This window comes from Diadema antillarum, unplaced genomic scaffold, assembly GCF_040938485.1.
Source record: "Diadema antillarum isolate AM-2024a unplaced genomic scaffold, OU_Dant_1.0 scf00000120, whole genome shotgun sequence".
Lineage (NCBI taxonomy): Eukaryota > Metazoa > Echinodermata > Echinoidea > Diadematoida > Diadematidae > Diadema > Diadema antillarum.
The window spans coordinates 396,524-419,704 of NW_027271009.1; the positions used below are offsets into that span (position 1 = coordinate 396,524).

General features: G+C 39.2%; 1 protein-coding gene across 1 annotated transcript in view; it reads left to right on the forward strand.

Moving 5' to 3' along the window:
• The window catches only part of LOC139720030 (uncharacterized), a 28,810-nt gene extending 11,629 nt beyond the window's left edge, over positions 1 to 17,181 (forward strand). Inside the window, exons 2-6 of the mRNA XM_071631405.1 lie at positions 10,050 to 10,410; positions 13,195 to 13,353; positions 14,301 to 14,391; positions 15,728 to 15,848; positions 16,080 to 17,181. Of these exons, the coding sequence (XP_071487506.1) occupies positions 10,050 to 10,410; positions 13,195 to 13,353; positions 14,301 to 14,391; positions 15,728 to 15,848; positions 16,080 to 16,262 (915 nt within the window). The 3' untranslated portion in view covers positions 16,263 to 17,181. The remainder of the gene's footprint in view (positions 1 to 10,049; positions 10,411 to 13,194; positions 13,354 to 14,300; positions 14,392 to 15,727; positions 15,849 to 16,079) is intronic.
• Positions 17,182 to 23,181: the final 6,000 nt, after the last annotated feature.

Sequence of the window (23,181 nt, forward strand, 5' to 3'; positions counted from 1 at the left end):
AAAGTTTGTGCCAAGAAAGTGTACATTGTATGCGTAGCTTGGTCCTTCTTAATGGTTGTGAAATATTGATTATTTAGACAAAGATTGGAAGATGAATCTGGAGACAGTACAGATGTTTTTGTTTTGTTGGGGTTTTTTTTTACAGAAATACTGCATATATCATGGACTGATATATTGTATAAACTGTTATTTTGACGTACAGATATTTTCGTGAATTAGGAGGTCACAGACATTTTCGCAAGATGTTTTTGCGAATCGACACCGAAGCTATCACAAATACATTGCTACCATAGCATATGGCAACATTTTTGTGTGTTGTTAAATTCGCGATCCAATAGTGATCTGAAAAATTCACGAAAATTAAACCCTCGCGAAAGTAACAGCTTATACAGTATGACCAGTGATGAAGTCTTCAGAAGAAAGGGAGTTATACCTTCCCTCATCAGCACTGTTAGGAGGAGACAAAGTAGTATTACAGGACATCGACTACAGAAAATATGGACTTTAGAAAAGGCCAATCAGAAGCATACATCATCTCCCGTCTTTCAGAGCCTCAGCATTTTGGCATCAGGCAAAGAGATAAAGCAAACAACCTTTCTTAAAACTGGAGGAACTGCTCTGCTGTAGATGTTATAATTTCTAGTACCAGCTACTGTAAAAGTTGAAACTTCATGCATTTTGTGCGATGTGAAGCTGTCACAAAAGTACGCAAAGTTTTGTTTTTGTAATATATAACATTATCTCATATCTTTGATTCTGTAAAAATGAAAATATTTCAGTGTCTTGTGTTTTTGTTTACTTGCAGAGGTAAAAACCCTTAAAGAAAACAGAAAAAAAAATCATACATACACACAGATATGATGTAATGTCGCAACCAGGTAGTAACAATCTCAAATGGTGTGAAGGATTGGTATTTACTATGTGAAGGGGGAAATCCTATTCCAGCCAACATACCCGAAATACAAATGGGAATTATGTGGCTGTGTCCTGTATTGAAAGGAAAACGATTCTGTTTTTTCATGGCAGTGAGTCCAAAATAGTATTCACTGTCAATACCACAACCACACTCTGGCATCCAGGATCCATACCAAGACATGGTAAACATCTTTTGTAGTTGGAGGGGGGATAAGTCAAACAAAACAAAGGCATGTAATGTTTTGATGAGGTGTTTCTTTGGTTGTCTGCGGTGGAATCAGTTTGGTGTGACTCTTCTTTTTTATTCAAATATTTTTGTTTGTATGTTTGATTTTCAGGAACCTCTGTACCTCGTTTCTAATATGCTGCATGTACTGCAGGCGAAATTTGGAGCCTCCTCAGTGAGGTTCGAAAGCCCGCTCAAAAGAGTGGCCTCTTTTCTGTTTATACTGCCCGGGCCATCCACCCAGAGCGGGCCCTGACTGGCATCGTTTTCATGAGTTTTAGATTACCCTTTGATAAACGGTGCAGGCTTTTGAATTTTTTACATAACAGCAAACATGATTGAGGGCAAAAGTGTGCAAGTTGAGTGGCGTTTTTCAGCAGCGGTCAGTTAGGACTGCTGGTTTGTTTACATTAGCTAGCGTTGATCTCCAGTGATTAACTTCCGGATCAAAAAAAAAAAAAAAAATGCTTCTTGAAACCATAGTGTCTATACTGCTGCTGAGGATCTTCAAGGCTGCCACAGGAGACTCTGAAACCACCCCCTATTGGTGGTTTCAGAACCTGATCGGATCAGATCGGATCTCCTTTTCCGTATTCTGTCTGTTTATACTGCACTGAAAGGCTCTTCAATTGAGGCTGCTCGAGGAGGCTTCAAAACTCATTTTTTGCTTAAGAATAATTGGGGTATGATATTTGATACTGCCAATCTAAAAAGGGATATGAATATCTTGTGGTCTGAAAGAGTATCCTTAGTATAGGTTTCAGTTTCGGGTACCTGTGTGGTAAGCTCTCCCCCCCCCCCCCCCCCCCCACCCCCATCCGCTCATATAGAGGCATCAAAACATTTATCTTTATTAAGGAAGTTTGTTGCAGGTCAAGCAGTATGTGATGAGCTGTGAGACGAATGCATGTCCTGTACGGGGCAGAACAGATGTCATAGTCCTTCCTATTCACGTTGTTTTGTTGTTGTTTTTTCCTCCCACAGTGTATATCATTTGAATTCATAGGTACAGGCACAGAATTTCCAAACAAAAAGAAGGGTAATTTAATTTTGCATGGAACTTGCTGCAAATTAAGGAATGTTTTTGAAATAATTCCATCCGTGATCTTTTCAAAACTTTGTGTTCTTGTTTTGGTGATATACTTTCAAATGTTTTGTCAGTGAGATGACGAGATACACAGACACACTGAAGGCCTTGGCACACCAAGCACGGCAACGGCAACAGTTCGGTTTTTTGCTATGGAGTGCCAAAAGGAACCATGTCTGATTCTGTTTTTAAAAATTAATGATTTGATACAAAATCACCCAAAATTTTATTCTTATATCAGAATCAAGAGCAACAAAGTCTCCAGTTGAAGATTTATTTGGTAGCAAAATTATTAGCAGGGAATTAGCATATTCTAACACCATAGCAAAAAAACTGGACCGTTGCCATTACTGCGCTCAGTGTGCTGAGGCCTAGAGTCCATGCAGCACAATAGAACTTCCAGTGAAAGTTATGTTGGGGGGGGGGGGGGGGAGGGAGAATCAAATCTTTATGTTACTCTCTGCACCACCATCTGTCTGTGTCTGCCATATTGTTATTGCACGGATATCCCGCTGTATATCCAGAAAGAATAGCAGAGCGCTGTCACTTTCACTTCCCATTCATGTGAAACTCAAATGGCCTGTCGGACAGTGATCTATTTGTGGTAACTAACATATTAATATGGGGGTAAACATAATGTTCAAGGTGTGACTATAGATTTGAATGCTGCCAATGAGGCCAATATAGAGTTAGATCAATGTTAGATTTCACATTGGTTTTGATTTTTTTTTTCTTCATATTTTTGTACTCTTTCCATCAATTTCCATTTTCTCCCACCAGGATTTTTATTTTTCTTTGCCACAAATGCAAAATTCATCAAACAAATACATATCAAGATAGTTCTGTTAAAACAAGCAAAAGGGCACTTTTGAACATGCGATGAACTGTAGTGTCAAAAAAACAATCATTACCTAACATGTCAAGACTACTTTTCTTAGATTTTTTTTTTTTTGTGGTGATGCTGATCATTATATTCATTTCTCTATGATCTATTTTTCTTTAATTCTTTGTTCTGTCGATTAAGTTCTAGGATACTCTATCTGTCACCAAAGGGCTCAATATTCTGCCACTAAGTGTGTTTATGGAAATGGTCAGTGTGCTGATCATCCCTTTCTGAACATGTGTACCTTCTTTGTTCTGTAGGCCTATATCTTCTTGCTAGTACTGTAAAACGAGGAATGTTAGCGTGCGTTTTAATTTAGCGAATTTCACGAGTGCTGAGATTCGCGAAATTGGAATGCACGTGAAAGTTCTTGTCTACACTTAATGCATTGAATGCCAGTGGCAATTCGCGAAAATTACATGCAGCGAAAAAGGCCATGGGCTCCAATTCGCGAAAATTTCAACATGCCGCGAATATATCGTTTTACAGTATGCGCTTTGTTCCTACAGGTCACTGCCTCCTTACTCTCATTGTGGCCATGTTCAAAGCTGCTGTCGGTGAAAGGCACATCTATCTCCTACCTACAAGTTACATTCATGTGGTTCTTAGCAGTGATGACAGGGCCTGTAGTTTATTGTAGTTACAATGAGCAACGCTTTATGACAAAATCCAGATGTGCTTTGCATCATCAGATGCAATGACCCCCCATTTAATGCATAACAGAGTGTTTACACTCTGGTTTTCATTAATGGAAAGTAATTCAGCATTCACACAGTCAAACCTAACCACAAGTTCATTGCAAATGGCGTTCACGTGGACCCACTAACTACATATGTAGAACCTTTGCCAGGAGTTCTGTACAATGTGTAATTATCGATCCGTGCGCATGCTAGCCACAATTTTTTTTTGTGGTTAGGAGCGTTGTGCTAATTTTAATCTAGCTAACTACAAGTTCCATTCACACAATCCCTCGCTTGAAGTTGGGGGCCATTTCGACCAGCTCTCACCCAAGATACTGTAAAACGTGCTATATTTGGTGCATGAAATTTTTCCGAATTTGCAGCCGATGGCCTTTTTTATGGAATGAAATGTTCGCAAATTGCCACTGGCATTCAATGCATATAGTGCAGATGAGAACATTTGCATGCATGTTAATTTTTTGAATCTTGGGGCTGGCGAAATTTGCAAAATCAAAATGCACGTGAACAGTTATACCTCATCTTATAGTAGCTAACTACAAGTTGACGTAAAGTTTCAAGCAACCCATAATGTAAAGTTTCATTACCAAGTTATAAACCATACTGATGGAGCCCATTAATCAAGACCCATACTTTTGGGGAACATAAGAGAGTTGTTCATGCCATGGCAGTGCAAAATATGGTCCCTTGGAGCCTTGTTAAGGACCAAATCAGCCTTGCTGTTGAATATTGTCTTTAGATTTAACAAGAATCCTTCTGATGGGTAAGAGAATGAAGGATTAATCATACAGCAGTGATGTGGTCTCCTTAGGAGCTATCAAACTGGGCTCCTTACGGCCAGAACACAATAGTTTCATGCATCATATCCTCTGTATCTAGAAATGATACAGGTTACAGTTTCAGTGTATTACATGATAGTATATATGTAAACACCTTAGAGAGTAAATGTGCACAGGACTCCAAGCAAGATAGTCATAGCTTTATACAGTCAACAGCATCACAGGGAAGTCGCATTGATCAAGGATCATTAGTTTTTATTGAAGCCCAAGTGCATATCAAAACTCCCTTGGATGTTTTTGTTTATGTCACTCATTTTCGATTTAGTGTCCTGTACATAATGTCTTGTTCAGTTTTGCCTTACTTTCTCTTTGGTCAGTTTCATATACAACCCAAGACCCCAAGTGAGTAATGTCTCAGATGTTCCATCCCTGAATTAAAGTGTTCTTATATATGGAAGTTCATGTGGATGCAAGGGATCCAGTTGTGTTACATGGCAACAGATTATCTCTAGTTTTAATTGGGACCTTCCATTGCATGCTAGAGACTGATGCATAAAATCATTATAACATATATGTATGTAATAAATCAACATTTATTTCCATAATGCATGCAGATTTATTTCCACAATACATGCACATCACATCCTCTGCCTAAGGAGCATATCTGGCCAGAGTACCTTTGTTTTGATGGATCTGAAGAAAACTTAAGAAGGATGAAATCGCCAAGAATCATTGGAGATTTTGGCGATGAAAGGAAGTCCCCATTAGGGCATTCTTGCTGAGCCATTGTCTGTGTGGGGGTGTATTGTTTCACTGTGGTGTGGTTCACATAGAGACATATCTTACTGCAGTGCACTCCTGCTATAACAAACATGGTTGTCACAGAATTCTTGTTACAATGCAGTAAAAAATCAGGTCAAAAATATACCTAAATCTTTATATACTGTATAGTTTGGCTAGAACAAAATTATTACCGGTATATCAGCAGGGCTGCACACTAACCCATATTTCTACTGTTCCTACCCGTCGGACCAGTAGGTACCCAGTTTTTCAATTTTTTACTGGTCCATTTCTGAAAAAGTTATGGGTCTGACAGTGATTTTACAGGTCAGGGACCATTGGTCCAGTGACAGTGTGCAGCGCTGATATAAGGAAAGAAAACTGCCATTCCCAATGACTTCGTTGTAACAGGAGTCACCTGCAGTAATTAACTGTGTTACCTAACCTGTGATTATCCCTGGTTTCCCTGATAGGAAGTTTGCAAAAAGCATTTCCATAATTTTGAATTTTTTTTTTAAAGGTTCAAAACACAGACACACACACATACAGTACACTTGATCTCAAGAATAACAACTTAATTTATTAATTTTCAGTGCAGGGGCGGATCCAGGAATTCTGTAAAGGGGGGGGGGGGGGGCAACTAATATTTCTGGTGCCACTTCCGGGTTTCATTTCAGTTGTTTCTTTTTATTTCTTTTGTTTTTAACGAAAAATAAAGGAGGGGCGTGTGCCGGTTGCGCTCCCCTCCGGATCTGCCACTGCAGTGCCATCTGTAGTCTAAATAAGACCCAATGCACCAATACCAGAGATTTGAAGAGAGAAGGCAGTCTACATTTGAGATGAAAAGGAGACCAAAAGGAAATTGGTATACAGAAGTTAAGCAAGAGGTGATAGGGATATAATTAAAAGAAAGTAGATCACCTAATCAATTCATACCTGTCTGTTTCATCATCTCCAGAGGGTACGGTAGACTGATTACTTTTGGCTTCGTCTTTCTTCAGTGAACCTGCTCTCATTTAGAAATGTTGCAACATGCAGAATATTTCATTTTTAAGCTTTCACTTCATACTGCAAAAATATCTCGTAGAGTTCAATTCATATGAAAATAGCATATATCTATGTATTATATGCGCAATTGGCAGGGCAGTCTCTGGCACCCAACTATGGCTATGATGTAATGATGGCCTGGGTGGCTGGTTGCCCATTTAGTTCATGCCTCAGTGGGAGAAATCTAAAACATCGAGTTGAAGTCACATCACAAATTTTGTGATTTTTGTATGATGACGATTATAATTTAGAGATCAATGTTACAGAAAACTTCATGCAAAGTTTGAAAAATCGCCTCAGGTGTACAATTTTTCTGTCAATGTTTTGGGTGGCTTTTTCGTAGTACAGAAGCTTGGCGGCATTCACTGAAATGTCACAATTTGTTAACGTTACAATTTTTGCACTGGCAGTGTAAGTGGTCCTAATACTTCAAACTACTATCTGCAGTCCAAGTTCTTGGCTTGCATGTGTGATAATTTCTATAGGCACATATTTTTTAGATTTTTTTACTTTCATTTTTTTATTAAACAAAATTAAGCAAAACAATTGCAAAAATAATTTAATACAAGATTACACAAGACAACAATATGTGGTGTGAAATACTTTGCAGTAGAAGAAAGGCAGTTCATTACCTGTTCAAACATCAAATCAATTCTCCACTTTTGAAAATGAAGAGACAATTCATTGTCCTTCTTTCTGACTAATACTCTAGATCCTTGTTACGTTTCAGCTCAGTTTTGAAGCCAACGACAGATTGTTTGCTTGGAATTTGCAAAAATAACAAATGTAATATTTCAACAGCAGAAATAAGTTCAAAAATTGTCACCAAGCAATGGAAGATGCAATGTTTTGATTGTCTTTCTCGTTGATAATCTACTGTTACTGTCTTGGGTGCACCAGGTGGGTTGGGGAGGATGGCCTGAGGGCCCAAGTCATAGTTAGCTCTTCCAGACCTGCCCAACCTGGCGCACCCATAACTCTTCATTGTATGTTCTGATTTTGTATTATGTAATGTTGGTAGTTGTGATTAAAAGCCAAATGAATAAAAATGATAGTGATACTACTACTACTACTACTACTACTACTACTACTACTACTACTACTACTACCACTACTACTACTACTACTACTACTACTACTACTACTACTACTACTACTACTACTTCTACTACTAATGATAATAATAATCATCATCATCATCATCATCATCATCATCATCTAAGTGATAAAATTATAAATTGGCTTTACACTGGGACATTCTCACAAGATATGAATCCATATTTCATGGTCTTTGCCACAAAATGTGTAAGGAGACATTCTTTTTCTTGATTTTGAAGAAGAAGTCAGTAAAGACAAAAGTTTGATGGAATGCTTTGAAATAAGATGCAAGAAGACAAGTATACCTGGTAAGCAATTATTTGCAATGCTCATCCCCATAAGAGCATTTGATTTGCAATGAGTTGTGTGTGTTTTCTCCCAATTTTTATTATCTGGCAAAGAACAAAAGTCCTTTAAAAAAGAAAAAAAGGACTGTTTCGTCAAGGACTCATTGAAAGACACATGATGTTAGCCCAAAAACAATGATGTGTTGTACCTTGTGGAAATGACACAGATGAGTTTGCTCCCAGGGCCATGGGTAGATTATGTTCTTCCGCTGCAAACTTTGCGAACACTGCCTTTCCTGTCATGCACAGAATACATGGCGTCGACATAACATGTTTTTGCAATGCATGCTGGGGGTAGGGTTAAAAAAAATCAGAAGTAGGTCACTTCATTTTTTTTTTTTGACCTCTAATAGTCTAATTTGCAGTCCCTGTGCTGGATTTTCTCTTTTTTTTCTGCTTCATTATTAATTGATGAAAATTTGCACTAGAAATATCTAAGTGCCATGCTCCATATACTGGTCCATTAGTCAGATTACTGTTGTCAATATTACATAGAATTATGCCTCAAAAGTTTGCATTTCCCAAGGATTAGCATTGTTTCAGTAAAAATCTGCTGCAAGTAACAATTACCATGGCAACTGGAATTTCTTTAGCTGTTGTTATTCTAATCATCATCAGAGCTAGTCATTTTATCCCATAAGGTTTTGTCCCATTACTGCCTTGGCCACCTGGGTCAAATTGTTTTACATTCTGTCTCATAAATCTGATTGCAGTGGGTATTTAGAAGCTCTGGCAGTTTAGTGTATAGTGTCTAAAATCAAAACTAACAGGTGTTGCCTCTTTCCAGCTCTAGAAAAATTGATGTACTTTCGCCATCTTAAAAATAGTTCCACAAATTATGTCTCCCCTGTGTGTGAGAACTGATGTCCATATGGAGAGGAACATATACGATCGTAGATGGATAGATGGGTAGATAGATTGTATAGATAGATAGATGGATAGATGGATAGATAGATAGAAGATGGATAGATGGGTAGATAGATAGAGAGGCAGAGGTAAAGAAAGATTGGGGAGGGGAGGGGGGGGGCGAGATTGACAGATGTTTTTCTCCCGTTCTAATATCCATATTGTCTGTGTGTTCATTAGCAGCTTGTGAACAATTTTGAAACACATGGAATAATTTTGCTTATGATGTCTTGAGTTGGGCTGTTCTCAATGCCTTTGTCATAGCTGGTGACTTTGCTTGCTAATAAAGATTTCCTTACAAATGAAGAAATGGAAAAAAGTGCCCTCCCCTCCCCCCCCCCCCCCCCCCAAAAAAAAAGAGAAAAATAGAAAAAGAAAAGGAAATATAAAAAAGCTAGAGATTATGGTGTTGTTGTTTTTTTTTTTCCAGTTTACTGTAAAACCAGAATTTGTTGCATGCATGAAACCTTCGCAAATTTTGCAAGGAGCCAAGATTTGCAAAATTCAAATGCTTATGACGGGTTTTGTTTACACAGTGCATTGAATGCCAGTGGCACATCACAATGTTTCATGCCAAGAAAATGGCCATGTGCTCCAATTTGTAAAAGTTTCATGCTTGTGATGTATTAGAAGGCTCGCAAAAAATATGATAGCCACTAGCATACCATGTTAATTCATGCATTTATGGTAAGCACAAATGTCTATGTGAAAGTGATACATGTTTTATGATGGCAAGATTTTTTTATATCATACCACCAAACATAACTCCTTTTCTTACATTTCCAGTGCCTTGATCATTCATGATATGTTTACCGTTTAACTGTAAAATTGACCTTCAATTTAGGCTTGTTCTAATACTCTGATTAAGATTTTTAACCCTTTGAGGACAAGTCCTGAGTATACTTGGGCAGGTGTCTATGGGAAATGTGTGTTGTAGCACAATCAGTCCGTCCTCAACGGGTTAATATCACACCACCAAACATAACTCCTTTTCTTACATTTTCATTGCCTTGACCATTCATAATATGTTAACTGTTTCACTGTAGATTTGATTTTCAAATTGGGTTTGTTCTAATACTCTGTGGCCCGTTGCATAAAACTTACCATTGAATTTCAATGGTAACTACCGTCAAAATTAGGCGTCACAGCCAATCAGCATCAAAGATTATAAAATTTACCGCTAATTTGAAGACTAACCGCTAGAAAGGAGCGGTTAAGTCCAGCGGTAAGGGTTTTATGCAACAGGGCCCAGGTCTATTCTTATTTCTCCATTTTCATTCCAGATATCACGGTCATTAAGGGAAAGAGTGAGTTTTCTGGCTACAGCCCTCCTCATGGTGCCATCCGGCCAGGAAATCCAGCCACTGCCGGGCCCCTGGGCCGAGAGCCCTACAGGGAGCTGGCTGCTGTTCCTCAGTGGCCCATCCCTGATCACAGAGCCAGTGGCCAGGGGGACCCCAGTGGGGGATTGGATCGCCGTGCCTGCAGCAGCAACCAGGGGACATGGTGGGGCCAAGGACTTTGTGTGCCTGCAAATTCACCAGTCCTGCACGGTGACGGAAGCCGTGTCACGCACACTGCAGACTGGTGGGCGGAGGGTGGTGGTACAATGCAAGGATGTGGTCACGACCCTGGGACAACATGGTGAGGTGCTCATTTGGGGTATAGCGGTTATCCTCATACAATATATACCACATTACCAGCGATAGAAACCTTAGCCCTGTGTGAAAAGGTGTCCATTTGACAGATAATCAGTCTGTTCCTCCTGTTGTCAACCAGTGAGTTACAATGCATTTTTATATCACAAGTAAAGTCATTTTAAATACAATGTGGGGGTGGTGAAAGGGGGCTAGCTGACTGCAAACAAACAAGAAAGTGTAAAATTCTATGATTTCCATATACCTTAAATGGGAAACTATTAAAGCTGCTAGAGCATGGCCCATATTGAGGCAGTACAACAGGCGACTCCCATTATGACGAAGTCCTCAGGGCTAGCAGTTTTCTTTCTATTTATATCAAATTTTCACTATAGGCAAACAACAAAGTGTACAAAGATACATAAAAATCATTTGATTGTGTGAATTTTTACTTTGTTGTAACAAGACTTTCGTTATAGCTGTGTTCATTATAGCTGCAGGCGTATCTAGGGGGGGGGGGGGGCAAGGGGGGCACGTGCCCCGGGCGCCACTCCTTGGGGGCGCAAAAAACGGAAAAAAAAAAAGCGAAGAAAAGAAGAAAAAAGAAGAAAAAAAACGAAGAAGAAGAAGAAGAAAAGAAAAAAGACGAAGAAAAAAAAAAAAAACTTGCCCGGAAGGGGGGGGGGGGGGGGGGGAGGGAGAATGGTGGGGGGGGGGGGGGGGGGCAGAAAACCAAATCAAACAAGATAAAAACAAAACATGATGATGACGCGGACAAAATGACAATGTTTATTTTGTTCACACAAGAATTCCATGTTCCGTAAGCTGAAATACAAAAATTTTCGGCGCGCTCGCGCGCCAAATATATATAAAAAAGAAAGTAAGAACAAAACTTGATGATGACGCGAACAGAATGTCAATGTCTATTGTGTTCACACATGTCATTTAATATTTAGCAGGCAAAATGTTTCACTGAGCAGCGGCTGCAATTTCTTTCGTTCTGAAGGCGATCGCCGATTGGATCAAAAGAGGACGCCAACGGTTTCGAACATACGGGGGGGGGGGGGGGGCGCAAAAAAACAAACAAATCAAAAAAGGTAAGAACAAAACGTAATGATGACGCGGAAATATACAAATTTCGGCTCACTCGCTCGTACTATTAGAGTATTTTTTCAAGTCCTCGGTTTGGTGGTATAAATCGTTATCTATAAGCCGCCGTCACTATATCTTGATTAGAATTGTAAGATTTAATGAGCAAAAAATGACAAGAGTTCCATGTTTAGTAAGCTGAAATATAAAAATTTTCGGCTCGCTCGCTGCGCTCGCTCGCCAAAATTTATCAAAAAAGGAAGAAGAAGATAAGAACAAAACGTGACGATGACGCGGACAAAATGACAATGTCTATTGTGCTCACACATGTCATTTAATATTTAGCAGGCAAAATGTAAGAACAAAACGTGACGATGACGCGGACAAAATGTCAATGTCTATTGTGTTCACACATGTCATTTAATATTTAGCAGGCAAGATGTTTCACTGAGCAGCGGCTGCAATTTCTTTCGTTCTGAAGGCGATCGCCGATTGGATCAAAAGAGGACGCCAACGGTTTCGAACATACGGGGGGGGGGGCGCAAAAAAACAAACAAATCAAAAAAGGTAAGAACAAAACGTAATGATGACGCGGAAATATACAAATTTCGGCTTCAGTTTGTTGGTATAAATCGTTATCTATAAGGCCGTCACTATATCGTGATTAGAATTGTAAGATTTAATAAGCAAAAAATGACAAGAATTCCATGTTTTGTAAGCTGAAATACAAAAATGTTCGGCTCGCTCGCTGCGCGCGCTCGCCAAAATTTATATATATATATATATAAAAAAGAGAGATAAGAACAAAACGTGATGATGACGCAGAAATATACAAATTTCGGCTCACTCGCGCGCACTAATTTAGAGTATTTTTTTTAAGTCCTCAATTTGTTGGTATAAATTGTTATCTATAAGGCCGTCACTATATCTTGATTAGAATTGTAAGATTTGATAAGCAAATAATGGCAAGAATTCCATGTTTTGTAAGCTGAAATACAAAAATTTTCGGCTCGCTCGCTGCGCTCGCTCGCCAAAATTTATCAAAATTTGCTGCATTTAAATAACCCTCAAAAGACCCCTTTTAAGTGCTTGAAAAAAGCATATCATGTAGACTTCGTTTAAAGTCACTACCGGGATGGGGTTGGGGTTGAACACTTTTTCAGAAATTAGGGGCGCAATTTTCGCGCTTGCCCCGGGCGCCGTTTCCCCTAGATACGCCACTGAGCAGGAGTGCACTGTATCACATGATGTTCCAACTTCAGGAAGAGCCAATCAATATCATATTTAGCAAACCTTTTATTCTTGTCAGTTTGTCAGGTATAGAATAGAATTAAGACCAACAAAGAAGAATGTTTCAGTGACCAAATGTTCTAAACTACCTAATACTTTAATATGATATTGTATACATTATTTCAGGGTGTTCACCCGGTGAAGTGGTCCCACCTTACATCCAACTGGACCAATGGAAGACCAGCTAGTGCAGCTGAATATGGGCTATCCAGCCATCTTCTTAGATTGAAAATGAAACAAACAAACAAACAAACAATTTCATCCTGCATCAAAACTTGAAAATTTTGAAACATTCTCTGTCTGATTTCACTTCACCTTTTCCCAATTTTTTTAAACAATTATTATGTGTTATTTTTGCAAATAATGTCCTTCATGCAGTAATTCCCATTTCTTATGCACCATTTCTATCCAGGCACAGATTTTGGTGCTGATGGTTACAGCAGTATCATCATGCAGATGGAAGGGGTTGAACTTGGTGAAGATGACTTCCAGGCCTATATCACCATGGCAACCCCTCAACCACAATCTCTTAGTGCAGTCTCTGCACTGTTTTCCTTGGTCACTGTGGAAGGTCAGTCCATGGATAATGATTGCCTATTTTGTCATTGTTGGTTTTGCTATGTTGCTTGTTTGTTGTTGATTTGGGGGAAAGGGGGGCAGGGGGTCATCAGAAAAAGTAGCACCTGCATAAACATAGTTTTTGCTTTTGCATCCCTTTGATTGTGGAACAGTTTATCATCAAAGTATCAGTAGTTCACTGTCACTGAATCTCTGCATATCTTAGCAGGAAACTAGCCTGGGTGATCAACAACAGACAAGCTTGAAAACTCAAAACACTCAGAATCAGAAGCATGTCTGAGGTTTTGAAGTAAGGGTTCAGCATATGAACAGGGTACTAGTAGTTGTTGACTCATAAACTCAGAATGTCTTTTGTTTTTGTTTTTTGTTTTTTGTTTTGAGGAATTCAAAGTCACTCACTGGAGCACATTGGTGTGAAAAAAAGAAATCTGCAAATTGGATGAAACAAAGCAATATTAGGCAAAATATTTGTGCCATCAATCAGCAGACCTTGTATTTGCCATATTTGGTCATGAGGAAAATTTGTGTTTTGTGAATCAATTTTAGTCGCCAGTGTTCTCAAAGAAAAAACATAAATATTTTCTCTCCGTTATTTTGTGCAAGCTGCATGGAGCATATTGAGTTTTATGCTACAGGACACTCACTGAGAAAATCAATTGAAGAGGTTGAATGCAATATCAATTTTCTTTTCCTCTGAGTACCTCACATGTCATCATAGACCATAGGTGTCTAGTGTTAAGGCTTTTATTGAAAGCTGAAATACTCCCTGAAAATGTTATCCTTTAAGATTTCTGTTATCAAGTGTGTTTCCTCATCAACCACCACAAGCCTTGAACACAGCCTAACAGTGTTGGCCTAGCATAGCACAATTTCCATTTTCCATTGTGTATGATATGATGACACACATACATACTTACACAAATCCACCCACACACACAGGTTTGATTACTGGTGTGGAGGAGGAGTCTGCCTTCAGCTGGCCCGCTTGTCCACACTGCGGAAACAACCATTTGGATGGAGGGGAGGGCAGGTTGGTATTTGCTCCGTCTCTATATCTGTTACAGTGAAGACAAAAAGAAAAACAGAGAATGTTATTCAGTTTGTCTGCAGAAAACAATCCTATTGTCTTTCAGTTTTTAGAGTGTTGACACAATGGACCGATAACGACCGACAAAGTGGTCATTAACGACATAAGGCGGGTATTATGTGAGAGTTTTTGTTCTTATTTGTGTTGTCATTTTTTTTTTTTCTTTGGTGGCTGCAGTGGTGTGCCTTTGAAATCATGTAGTCTGATATATCTCGATGCTCTTATACCCTGGCACTATAACAATGTGCCTCTGAATTAAATGCTGTGTTAAATTTTCACCTCATGAACTTGGGATAGTGATTGAGACTGACTTTCATTGTAACCTTGGGGGGATGTGTGGTAATAAAGCAAAATGGGTCTCACAGGATATATATTACTATTTCCACTGATCCTAACAAGTTCACTCTGCACAGCCTTAAAGTGAAAAGCCATGCCACATTTAATTTGACTTTATTGACTAAGTTAAGATCACAGCAACAGATGATGAAAGTTTTCATGAGAATCAAAGATGCAGTAAGATAATCATAGAGTTGCAGATTTTCATATGTTTTCAGGGAGTAGTGGTGTCAGATACATAGCATATGCAAATAGAATAAGGGATTTTTTTTTCACTTCCTCACAAGTTTCTCATTGACCTACACATAAATCCTTGCTAAAATCCACTTGTTTGAAAGATATAGATAAGAGTCAATCATATCCATCATGTTAAATGATTGTGGATTAATTTAGTTCTATCAACTGCCAATACTATTTTAGTGATGTTGTTAATTTCTGCAAAGAAAACAAGGTACTGGTAATCACAAAACATGGACAGGTCTCACATAGTGCAAATTTCCAGATCATGAAGTGTTCCACCTGTTAACTGTCTACTGTCTACTGGTAGGGAAGGGGTGTGCAGTTGCTGAACTATTGACATAAAGAGTCTAGGGCAATTACCCCCGACCCTTTCCCTGACCCTGACCCTAATCCTAATCCTGAAACTAATCCTAACCATAACCCAAACTCTGACCCTAAACCTAACCCTAATCTTCACTCTAACCTAATCACAAACTAGTATTTAGCGTGGGGCAGGGGGGGGGGGGGGGGGAAATTGCCCTGATATGGCCGTAACACATACCACATGTACGATGTAAGTAATACTATTATGTACAGGCTAGTGTTGTCAGATTTCAGTAATATTTCTATTATTCTCTTGATGAGATTTCACTCAATATGCTGAATGCGTCTTGGACAGTGAGTTGGTTTTTCACTTCAGACGGTTCTGTTCTTTCTATCCCAGTGGGTTCACACTGCACTGCTCTGGATGCCGTCAGGACATCCTGTCTCCGCTGACCAGAATGCACCTCGTCATCTTCTTAAAGTGTGAACAGCCCCTGGCTATGCATTCAGTGAGGGTTCAGGTAGGGTTATATCAGATTGTTGTTGTTGTTGTTGTTGTTGTTGTTGTTGTTGTTGTTGTTGTTGTTGCCTTGTTTATACTTCTCAATCCACATTGAAACATTTTAAGGGGGTAGAGTGCATTTGCTTCTTCTCACTTGCATGTTTTTATGGATATTGAAGCAAGTTTGATTATCAGCCATTTTGATCCGAGAGGATTGTCAAACAGTTTGCTTTGATTTCTCCTTTTAAAGGTGCTGCAGTCGACAATAGAGGGCCTCCTGTCCTCGTCCTCTGCATCTGAAGGCGGGCATGATCTCCAGGGCATCCTGGGTGTCCATTTAGGCCCCCTCAAGTGCCTTCTAAGGTCTACATCGGGCAACTCCAGTACCGTAGAACAGAAGGGCTTTATGTTGGAGGAGGTTCACATTCCCTGAGCTTGCGGGAATTTAATAGTCAGCAGGTAGTTTTGATGGTGCAATACAGCTAAAGTTGAATGTACAGATGCGATCTTCCTTTGCAATACCAATGATAATTTGCCAAAAGAGTGTTTTTTTTTCTTCTTCTTTTTTTAAACTTTAGATCAGAATTGGAAGGAGATATTCTCAGCTTCCAAGTTGTGTATAGTTTATCAGAATTGAAATTTCTTTACCATGAATAACTGATATAAACTGGTATTTATCAATTGACTTCTCTGTTATGCTTCCACAGGAGGGAATTTCTTATTTCTGTAGCAACTGCTGTGAAGATCTTGTCAGATTGCCCTGAAATGTTACGTGCTCATATAGTACATTCCATTCACGATTATTCCAATATTTCAGTCCTACTGCTTGATATTGAGAAATTAGTTCTTGTAGGAATTTCACACACTTCCAATGCAACTCATGAGTCAAGAATGAAGCATCTTACTATCGTTCAGATGAAACGTGATTCTGAAAAAAAAATGAACAAGTGGTCTCTGTACTGAATTTTAGACATCCAGATTTTAAGATTTTATACTAACAAATAAAAAAGGACTACTTCCTTCTGCAAAATAAACATTTGTGGTATTGATCCCAAACACATAATTTTTCTGGCCTACATGGAAATTGCCCATTGTGACTGCATGTAGGTTTGAGGCACAGGCATGATTACATTGACATTTTTTTTACGTGCATACATATGGCAGGCCTTTGTGTGTGTCTGGTATGGGTATGACATGTTTGTAGTTATACATGTAGCTCACAAGTTCTCAGATTTTAACTCCTGCACTTTCACACTTGGTTGTTCCATGTTAGAGTTTGCCCACAGAATTACAAAACATTATTTGAGGAAAAAAGATTGAGAATTGACAGCCAAGCCTCTCTCTAAGGGATATTAAAAGAGACTGTCTAATGATGAAGGCCTACAATTACAACAGAAGTTTACTGAATATGCCAAGTGGAAACTATAGGATGATACCACACAAGTGTCAACCTCTTGAGCAGTTTCTGCTAGTATTATTTGCAGCGGTCTGTTCAAGAGCTGTATATCTGAGGCATAATCGTTGATTATTTGTTCGATTCCACATGATGACAAAAGTGTAAGGTGTGGGTAGCCACACCCTCAGTTTCAAATGGAAGTGAGTCGACAGATCAGACGTCTTCCCTCGCCGCCCATGAGTCAGTCTTTACAGTGGTTTTGATGCATTTTCCTCTGTTAAGTGCTATCTCTGGTGAGATAATCTAGCTATGAAGGTCATCAGAGATTTTATTTTTTGTTTTTATAAATATATTTGTATGCCATGTGGACATGTAATGAAATCAGTGAAGAACATTGACATGCAGGTGCACATATTTTACCATTCATGTCTACAATGATGTTGTTTTAATGAATTGTGCTGTGAAATGATTACATGACATACCGATGAATGCAATTGCTGTTGTCATCAGTAAACCTTGGGGAATTATGAACTTAAACATGTACTGAATACATTTATTTCTGACACACACTTGTCTCTGGCTGTTCAACTTCTGCATTTTCACTGCTTTCGATGCAAGTACATGCACGTTCATGTGGGATAAACGTCTCCACAGATGTTAACATGCCTGAACGTGTAACTGTTGTTCTGATGAAGTGGATCTCATGCTGTAATAGAATAATTGACATTGCTATGAATTCTGTCTTTTCGATGATTTCATTCATGAACTAAAATAGGCAAGACATGTTTAACACTCCACCGTTTTATGTGGTCAAAAGAACAAACAGCTCATTCAAGAGGGAACAAAACTCGAATATGAGTGGGGACTGAGTGAATGCAGCAATAATTCACTTATTATGAAGAGAACTGTACACATTCTCTTTACTTGTTACTGACTTATGTGAAGGGTAATATTATTCTCCCTGCTTTTTTGAAGAGATAAGTCAAATGCTCTTTCATTGTGCTCAAATGGTGAAAATATGTTGAATTTCCTTTATATTTTCTTTATATTGTTGTCCATGTGACACGTCAGAAAATGTAGTAGTCTTCTAATCCAGCGATAGCAGCACCAAAATTTAAAAAGTTCATAACTTTTCATTGAACGGTCAGATTTTTCTCCAACTTTTGCTGATGTTACAGTGCACTCCTGTTATAACAAACACGGTTATAACGAAATCACGGTTACAACGAAATGAAAATTCAGGCCGCAATATTATCGGCTCCATGTAATTTTATGGTTTATTTGTTCGGTTATATCAAAATTTCGATATAACGAAAGAAAACTGCCGGTCCCAAGGACTTCGTTATAACGGGAGTCCACTGTATACTAATATTGCTGCATCCCTTACACCATATACATGTACTTGTATATATGGGTTTAATCCTCCTTTAAGGATTTTTTTTCTGACACATTAAAGACACATTACTTACTAAACCGCTCTCCATTACTGGAGAAAGTCAGGTGGACCATGTCCTGTCCGCCTCACCTTGCAGAAATACTGTATGTGTTTTGTACATAGCAGAGAGTGTGCTGTTGCTGTCGGGTGTTTCAGTTTAGAATCACCGCTCATGAAACCAATCTCTAGACTCCAGAAACCTATGTGAGCCTCTCAATGGGCTTGTTTGTTTGGTGTGAAACATTTAGTGTCATCCACAAGACATCCGCCAGGTTCTGCAAACAGCATGGCATCTGGCCAAACCCTGATAGGTGACGCTAAAAAGAGTGTCGTAAAAAACGATGCCAGTGCATTCGGTCGCGATGATGATCCGGTTAGAGAGATTGAAACCACGAAGCAGTTATTGTAATGTGTCAGGGCGGAATACCACTTGATGGATTTTTCGGTTTCGGTTCTTTGGAGTCGTTCGGCATATTTCCTTCCAAATGACAATTGTTCCTTGATAAAGAACATTGCACGAGATCTATAAATACATGCCATGTCATTGCTCAAATACAATCATTATCATGTTGTTGGATATCACATCTGCAGCAAGCAATAGTTCTGTTGTGGGATGTATTTTGATTTTTGCATTATTTTGATGTATGTATGCTGGTTCGGTAACTTAATCCAACCCCCCCCCCCCATTACTATGAGATAGTTAGCTTCTCTTACAAGCAATCTTTCTTCCAACAGCTTTTCATGTTTCCACTGAGTTCCCCACTCTCTGTTCCAAAAGGCTAATCTGCCATAGCCTGATTTGTTTCAAGGCCTGTTGTAAGTAAGTTGTTGAGTTCAGCAGAAGACTTCTACAGGGGGAAAACAAGTACTGTATAAGTTGTTATTTGCAAATTTTTTGCGAATTTTGCAAATCACTGTTGGACCACAAATTTAATTAGCAACATGCGAAAATTTGACCATGCGCTAGGGTAATAGTGCACCTACAATAACCTCGATATCAATTTGCGAAAACAACATCTCGCAAAAATATTTTTATGCAAAATTAACAGTGTATGAAGTGAATATAGTAGCCCCGGAAATTACCCCAAAGCAGTGATGACAGTCAGAAGGTGTACAATAGAGTACCAAAGTGGTGATGTCACAGTCTTATTGTTATAGCTTGGGTTGGAACCAGGTGCAAGTACTGTAAGCACCAATAGTGTTCAAATATGTTTGGACCAGGTGAGGTTGTTAAGAACCAGTTTCCATGGCAATGGATGGGTATGACATCACACTTCAGTTATTGAACTTTATGCTATCTGCCAAGATAGCATAAAGCAGAGACAATGACCACCATGCCAAGTCGGGGGCAGATCCAGAAATTCCGTAAATAGGGGGCACCTTTACAAAATTAAAGGTGGGGACGCACTCGCCCCCATTTTTTTTCCTTTTTATTTCTTTTGTTTTAATAACCAAAAAGAAAAAATAAAGGGGGGGGGGGATGTGCCCTCCGTGCGCTCCCCCTGGATCCTCCACTGCAAGTGCAGATATATTATGGGTGTTTGGCACTCTGTGAGAGGTGAGCATACTTGGATGTGATATGTCATGAGATGAATTCCACTTAACAGTGGCTTTTGTTAATTAGAATGTAATGTCAGTTAGATTTCCTGAAGCGACCTACAGGTTCTGGTCATGTATGGAACTAGAATGTTATGTGAATACCCACCCTTCCATTTACCTCAAACAACAAGGGCATCATCCGCTTGACCAGAGGGTAAACAGTTTATCACTGAATCAACAAGTGTGATGCATTAACCACATGATTCAGGACTTCAGGCAACCAACAGGCCTGATTCTTTATTACCAAGAGAGACCCCCCCCCCCCCCCATCCACCTCTGTCTTACAAATAAGACCCAAAACAGAACCAAACTCTCCCTCAAAGACCACAAAGTACCCCCACTAATATCTGTAATACAATTTAAAAAATTAACTCCGTTACCTTTCCAGCAAAATGTCACAAGTCCTAAACAGGGCTCGACACTAACTTTTATTTTTTCAGGTGTCCCAAACAGACATCTTTCAATCTGGAATCTCTAAGTCTGAAACTTTGCTGGCCCAAAATAAACAGAAGCATAAAAATCTCTTTTGAGCCTTGGTGCAATCAGACCACCAAAAGACAGCCTTTTGGGAAATTTGGTCGCCTGACATTGATTTCTAGTGGTAAATATCAACATTTCCAAGAAAAAAGTTAACAATTTTCCACCATTCAGAAGTATGTATTGCAATACTTTTGGATGTAAATGTCAAAAATCTCAGTTGATTTACAAACTCTATGAAAGTATTAAACCACCCCAGAGTATATGGTATGTACAGTTTTTGTCTCGCCCACCGGAGGTGAAGGCGAGACTAAGGGATCCAAATGGCGTCCGTCCGTCGTCCGTCCGTCGTCCGTCCGTCATCCGTCCGTCGTCCGTCCGTCGTCTGTCGTCCGTCCGTCGTCCGTCGTCCGTCACAAATGTTAAAGTTTACCTGCAAGACTCTCTTATGATGCATAACTTGGCATCTGTTACAGCAATGGCAGCCACACTTGGGTGATAGAAGCACTAGGGGTATCTTCATGTTATGGTGTTGTCAGAGGTCATGTGATGATGTCAAAGGTCATTTGAGGTCATATATTAAAGAGTATGTGCAAGACTCTCTTTTCTATGTTAAAGTTTACCTGCAAGACTCTCTTTTGACAAATAACTTCACATAAGTTGCTTGGATTACAACCTAACTTGGGTCATAGATGCACTTGGGGTACCTTCATGTTATGGTGCCATTGGAGGTCACAGGATAAGGTCAAAGGTCATTTGAGGTCAAACGTTAAAGTTTACTTGCAAGACTCTCTTATCACATGTAACTCGACACATGTTGCTACAATGGCAATCAAACTTGGGTGATGGATGCACTGGGGGTACCTTCATGTTATGGTGCCGTAAGAGGTCACATGATAAGGTCAAAGGTCATTTGAGGTCATACGTTAAAGTTTACTTGCAAGACTCTCTTATCACACGTAACTCAGCACATGTTGCTACAATGGCAATCAAACTTGGGTGATGGTAGATGTCTCTTGGGAAGTTGAAGGTAACCACAAGGTCAAAGGTTACAGACAGGGGTCAACAAACTTTTAGGGCCCAATGTTAAGTTTTTAGGGCGCATTTCGTTTATGGCTCATAACTTTTGATCCCTTTGTCCGTTTGAGACCAAACTTGGATGGAAGATGTCCCTTGGGGAGGTGAAGGTTGTCACAAGGTCAAAGGTCACAGACAGGGGTCAACAAACTTTTAGGGCCCAATGTTATGTTTTTAGGGCGCGTTTTGATTGTGGCTCATAACTTTTGATCCCTATGTCTGTTTGTGACCAAACTTGGACGGTAGATGTCCCTTGGGAAGTTAAAGGTCATCACAAGGTCAAAGGTCACAGAAAGGGGTCAACAAATTTTTAGGGCCCAATGATAAGTTTTTAGGGCGCGTTTCGATTATGGCTCATTACTTTTGATCCCTTTGTCCGTTTGTGACCAAACTTGGATGGTGAATGTCCCTTAGGGTGTTGAAGGTCACCACAAGGTCAAAGGTCATAAGCAGGTCAATTAACTTGTGGGAGTTATAAAAAATATTAATTCCTTGTACGCGAATGGGCGAGACACAATTCGGCGATTGCCTTGTATAATCGAACATTTTCTTCAACTTTTCCCATTTTTCCTTCGTCAGAACAGTACTATAACTTCACCAGCAAGGTGCCTTTTACAAGCACTTACACATTGACGTGTCACTTTTTTGTCACTTGCATTCATTCTTGTCAATTACAGCTATCTGTTTGTGTTGTTTGTGTTGATTCTTACTTGACTTGTGTATATAGTACTCCCCTTTCCTTGGTCCATCTTTTTCCATTACATGATTTTGTGAATCAAGCTGTAGGGCCTACTAGCACTGGTATGACCTGCCAAGCTCCACCCACCCCCTCAAAACAACAACAACAACATAAAAGCATAAAAGTAATTATTAGAAAGGAAAGAGGAAAAAATGTGTCAAAATGCCTGTATCAAATTACTCATTGACACATTTGTCGAATGGAGCCACCTTCTGAGCTGAGGTGATCGGTTGACATTAACTGTTTTGATGATTTATAATACATGTACATGTGTTGTGTAAAAGAATATTTTATATTTTGAAATATATTTACTGTGAAAACCAAACATTTTCTCCTAGTGATTATTTACTCTATCATTAATATTGGTTCGTTTGTTTGTTGGTTGGTTGGTTGGTGGTAAGTTTGTTTGTTGGTTGGTTGGCTGGTTGGTTGACTGTGAAAATCAAACATTTTCTCGTAGTGATGATAATTGTTATCATTCTTGGTTTGTTGGTTGGTTGGTTGGTTGTTAAGGGGCATTAACTCTTGTTAGTGAAGATGAGTAAGCAACTTTGCATGAAGAATATGTGAGCAGGTTATAGAAAATTCATACAATTGTGAACTGCAGCACATACACACAAGATATCTGT